The sequence below is a fragment of the Spermophilus citellus genome (assembly GCF_964194105.1).
Source record: "Spermophilus citellus genome assembly, chromosome: 2".
Classification (NCBI taxonomy): domain Eukaryota; kingdom Metazoa; phylum Chordata; class Mammalia; order Rodentia; family Sciuridae; genus Spermophilus; species Spermophilus citellus.
Genome location: NC_138183.1, coordinates 92,558,549 through 92,564,156, shown reverse-complemented (window position 1 = coordinate 92,564,156; position 5,608 = coordinate 92,558,549). Strand labels below are relative to the sequence as shown.

Sequence of the window (5,608 nt, the reverse complement as noted above, 5' to 3'; positions counted from 1 at the left end):
ATAGAGTCTCTAACCACAGTCTGTGTTCTCAGGAGTGTTGACCATTAGTCTACTCAGATGCTTACGCTTTCGTCTTTTCTCATTTTCTGGGTGCTCTGGCTAATGTCTATAGTCCCTTCCTCATCAAAGTCCTTCCTGAACACCTCACTTTCCGTAACAGCACCTGCTCCTTGAGGTCAGGAAAGACTCTTCCACAGTGGTGATGACTGCCACAGAGTGAGTGCTACATAAAGTCTAGTGGGTGCTACATAAAGTCTTGGGTCCCAACCTGCAGAAGGGATTTGGCTTCAGAATCTCACAAATATTTCCCTCTCTCTCTTTCTGCATTTACATAAAACCAGAGGAATTTTACTCTGATGTAACACCTACCAATTTAAATCAAAAAGTTAGAAATTTTGTCAAATATTAAGGAAGACCAGAGGAGACATCATGACACCTGGTTCAATCCAGATGGACTTGGGCACAGATTACTAGAGGCTCTGTGGACTAAGACCCTGGCTAAGCATCCCATTCCCTTCTCAAGGATGATAGATACTATCACTAAATACTTCCATCACCATCCCTCCTTTCTATTTTCTTGAAGGGGAACATGAGACATTTGAAAACCACAGTTGATGGAACTCTGTGTTCTCTATTAACACAATATTGTAAGAAATTTATTTCTATTTTTTTTTATTTTTAATAGTTCATATATCATGTAGCTTTGTCTATATGACACCTTAGGCCCTCACTTCTGATCCTTTTACCTGTCTTTTGTCTTCCAAGACCATGTTACCATTCTTAAAGACCAGTTTCAAACCTGGGAATTTATCCCTTATCCCTTGTGGACCCAGAGATTAAATGATATGGGCAATCCCCTGGGGTCCTATCCTTCCTCAACTGCAACATGATCATATAAATCTTCAAGGAATCATGCTCAGCATTTCTAAAATGACAAATTTCATCACCAGCAGTTCTGAAAGATGCTGACTCTGAGACATTTGTTCCATAATTCAACTGGATTGCAATAATCTTGGGTGACATGAATATCACCTCTCAGGCCCTTTCCTAGCAGTGAAATCATATATATGTCAGCTCACTTTTCAAAACAGTTATTTTTTTTATCAAGCAATTATTTTTGTCCTTTTAGATCATACCTCAAATTTTGTTCCAATCAAGGACTGGGAAAGACACAGTCACTGGCATAAGATCTGCATATGTGTAACTGGAAAATCCATCAGGCTACTTATCTTAGTGTATCATTGGCAAATTCAGTTATATATTTAGGCCCTAATCACAGGTTTTGACTACAGACACACACAAAAAAGAAAATCAGAAAAATCAGTGTAATAAAAACAGAAAGATGGTCAACCTTTGCAAAAAAAATAAAATTTATTAATCAAATAAATTGATAAATTATTTAGATGACTCAATAATACAAATCTATCTATGGCAGTAGAGTAGTGATAAAATTTTATCAATATAAAGTGTCACAGAATTCATAGCAATACTGAGTTTTGAATGACTCAAATGTTGGATCCAAGATAATAGTGGCTGATCAGTTTGAAATGGAAATCCCTCTTGTATACATGTTGCCACCAGTATAGGCATTTGTTATCACTGCCCATGACTTCACACCAGGGGGTAGCTGGCATCTGAGGCAATTCCACAGTGGTTGTTCTTGTTTCTGGCAATCTTCATATAACCATTCATGCCCCATTTTTCACCCCAGCTGAAAGAAGAGCAAGTTTTCCATCTTAGAGAATAAAGCTCATTGGATTTGTTAACAGTGACACTAGATTTAAGCACTGTGCCAGAGGCCACAGACTTCACAGAAGGAATCAGAAGAGACAAATGTTCTTGTTCACACAGTATAAACTTTTGAGTCTAAATCTGCACATAACCTCTATTCTTGACTCAAAAATAATTGCAATACCAATGACACAAGACTGAGAAATCAAGAGTAAAATATTTTTTCCAGTAAGATGTATTATAGATATATAAAAAATTCAGAATTTAGAAATACAGTGTTACATACCATGTTAATAATACCCCAATACCCCCAGGAAGCTTGTGATCACATCTTAATGTTATAATCACACATTAGTAGTTCTATGTCCAACCAGATTAAATAAAGATTTCTGGGACCTGTATCTAAATGCTGAGTGGAAACCAGAATACCCTTTTGAATTTCAAATATAAATATGTTTGCATATTTGTATCTCACTGGCAACTTATACCTGTTCTTGATGAGCCAGTATTTTTTGTTGTCCGATTCTGCTCCTTCAAAGCCATAGCCAACCACCAGAACAGCATGAGACAGCGAAGTGTTGCTGCAGTGTGGATTATAATAAATTCCTGGAGAATAAAATCAATGCTGGGGTGAGAGACACCAGCAATCTGACACAGACCCACCCTGTCACCCATCTCAATCCTCTGAAATGACAAATTCCAGATCAGACTTAAAAATAGGATCTATTGTTTTTAAGTCTAAGAATCTCAGATAAAACTGACAGAAATACAAATTGACTTCTATCCCTTAGTAAAAGGTGTATCTAGAGACATGAAAAGTCACTCTTGAAAATAATTCTACTGCTAGGATGTCAATCTTAGGGAATAGCATAGAATGCAAAAACACTTGAATTGAGATACTCTTTTCAGATTTAATAACAGAAATAAAAATGTTGGAAAATTTTTTATTACCCAATAATTAAAAAAATCAATTTAAGTAAACTAAACATTTAATGACATAGCTATTAAAAATGTTGTGAGGCACTAATATTCATGGGGATATACTTCAAGTAATGTCAAAGGGGAACATCAGACACAAATTTGTCACATATAAAATGAACATGAATATGTAAAATTCATGCACCAAAAATTTTACATTAACTTTTGCATGCCAAAGGGTCAATCATATTTGTGTGTTATGGTGCTTTTATAATTTTTATGCATCAATTTCTATAAAAAATACTTACCTCCTTTATAAAACTTGAAGGAATCATGCTCTGCATCAATAGCAACTGAAATAGGCCCCACAGTTGCCACAGCCTTCATAAGGGCCTCCTCATCCTCTGGGATGTCAATAAAGCCTTTGTCATTAGCAACGGAGTTCTGAGGACTGTACCTGCAGGGCCGGTTCTTTTAATGACAACAGGGAAGAGAGTTGATTATTGCCATCACCTCCTGGGGAACATGAGTTAGAACCACAACCCTTAACAGTTTGCAGCAGGATTTCTAAGTCAACACTTATAAATCATCTGAAGAAGTAAAATCCTATCAGTTGATGTAAAACTGAAAATTAGCTCATATATTTTTAATGGGACCCCCTAGGTCTACCTGTTCATAAAAAGTTTTTCACATTAGAACTCTATTCACATGCTCCATGTTACATGCAAGTAAGATATGTTAACCATCTCATCAGAGAATTATGCAAAGGCTAACAATGTATTGTGATAACACTAAGAGTTTGCAGAGATTGATTCTAACATATGGCAAGTAAATTCTGAAAAGGCATCTTATCTCTGAAAGTGTTTCATTTTCCAAAACCCAAGCTGAAATGACAACACAAGATGATCCATTTACTTGTGCTTCATATGGATAGGATGCCTCTGAGTCCAGGCCTCCATTGTCCTTAATATACTGGAAGGCATGATCCATTCGGCCACCATAACATCCATAATTGCCTTGAGGCAGAGAACAGTCGATAAGGTTCTGCACGCTCAATGGGACCAGTTTTTTAGTTTTCTGGAACATCTGTCCTTCAAGGGCACCAGTTGCACTAAAAGCCCAACATGAATTACAATTACCCTGAAAGGAGAATACAAAAAGCAAATAGCAAGACTTTGACAACAGCTTATCTATTTGAATATTCTCTTCTTAAGGAAAAAAATGTTAACTGTATGTCCCTCCAAAATCTACCAAAGTAAAGATGTCAATTACTCTTTGTTTTCCAGTAGGAAGAAGGTCTGAATTAAACAGTATCATACCTGATGTTTCACAGCAGTCACATAGCCTTTCTTTCTCCAATCCACAGATTTGGGTACATCACCAAAGAGAGGTTTCTGAAACACTTTCCCTTTCTTGTGCTTCTGGTTTTGAAAGCCATTCACCATATTACTGAATTCTGCTCTGGTCTTCAAGGAAAAGTAAATAAAATGTTGGAAAGGAAGATGTTTTTTTTAAAGAACTGAGTAGAGGAAGCACAGAGTTAACCAATCCCCCTGCTCCACTCACCATGTCACCAAAGACATTCATTGCCATGATGAAGCTGTGTTTCCCTTGGTTATATTCTCCATTGTGCAGTTCAATCATTTTCATATTCTTCTCCCACTCTGCTTTCCTTTGTCCTTCTTCATTCTAGAAGTACATATCATTAATGATCTTTCTTTATACTTACAACCCAATCTATGCTCACCCAGTGGATTTGTTGCCAGATATGAAAAGAAACCATGACCAAGCATGACTCTACATTTCTGGAAGTATTTCTCCAAGCTCAGACACAATAAGGGAGTGTTTTCTCTCACTGGGCTCACAATAAGTGCCATTAGGTGAATGCCTCATAAGAGGTATTTTCTAGAAGCTACTGTGGCTATACTCCTACAACAGACACCATTCTCTCCCAGGTCCCTCTGGACAGTTTTAGTGCTACCAACCATGTCATATGTTTTCCTGTGCTTTGCCTTCCACTCTTGCCACTGTGCTTCTAAACTGTGATCAAGTTTTGGAGCAGGTGAAGCCATTCCAAAACAAAGGATGGCCAGGAAGAGAGAGGGATTCATGTTTCAACAACCTAGAAAGGGAAAAGAAATGAGGGTCTGATTATATTTATCCTTCTGAAAAGTCATCTTAATTTCACCTGAAAAATAAAGGCTGCCATGGTAGAATAAAGATATTTCAATTATTATCCCCAAAATTTATCCAAAGACTGTGAAAGAAGCTCACAGTATTGTTTGTCAATTAACTTTTGTCACTGTGACAAATACCTGAGTAAATTTCACTAAGGAGAAAAAATTTATTTGGGCTTACATTGAAACCCTATTGCTCTGGGCCTGAGTTGAGGCATAACTTCATAGCAGAAGGGTATGGTGAAGGAAAACTGTTCAGCTCATGGTAGCCATGGAGAGAGGAGGTTGTGGGAAGAGACAAGTTAAACACTTCTAGAGCATGCGCCTAGTGACCCACTTCCTCCAACAAAGTCCTCTCTCTCCTTCAGTTTTCACAACCTCCCCTTAGTTCATTCAGCCATGGTGGGTTAATCCTTTGATAAAGTCAGAACCCTCATGATCTAATCACCTCTTAAAAACCCCACTTATGAGCACTGCTGTACTGGGGACCAAGCCCTTAACACATGAATCTTTAGGAGACACTTCATATCCAAACCATGACAGTTTTGGTTGGATTAAAGCAACCACGCCAAATTCCATCAAACTACCAAAATTAAAATCAGCATTCCCAGAGCTTGAGGAATTGTGTCAGTGTATGAAATGGTAATTAAGCATATAAGGGTGTGAAGATTGCTATTCAGTCAAAAGTTTAAGTCAACAACTAGAAAGCCATTGGTCCAGGTCTTGTATCAATTAATAAGATCACCTGGGAAAAATTGTATTAATGAGGCAGCTGAGGCCAA

The 5,608-nt window shown here is 37.5% G+C and overlaps 1 protein-coding gene across 1 annotated transcript; it reads right to left on the bottom strand.

Moving 5' to 3' along the window:
* Positions 1-1,611: 1,611 nt before the first annotated feature.
* On the bottom strand, positions 1,612-4,760 carry CTSL (cathepsin L; the record flags this gene model as incomplete). The annotated part of the gene is made up of 7 exons (XM_081280221.1): positions 1,612-1,711; positions 2,220-2,337; positions 2,958-3,120; positions 3,565-3,789; positions 3,969-4,115; positions 4,216-4,338; positions 4,635-4,760. The coding sequence occupies 7 exons, from the start codon at positions 4,758-4,760 to the stop codon at positions 1,612-1,614; spliced, it is 1,002 nt and encodes a 333-aa protein (XP_081136347.1).
* Positions 4,761-5,608: the final 848 nt, after the last annotated feature.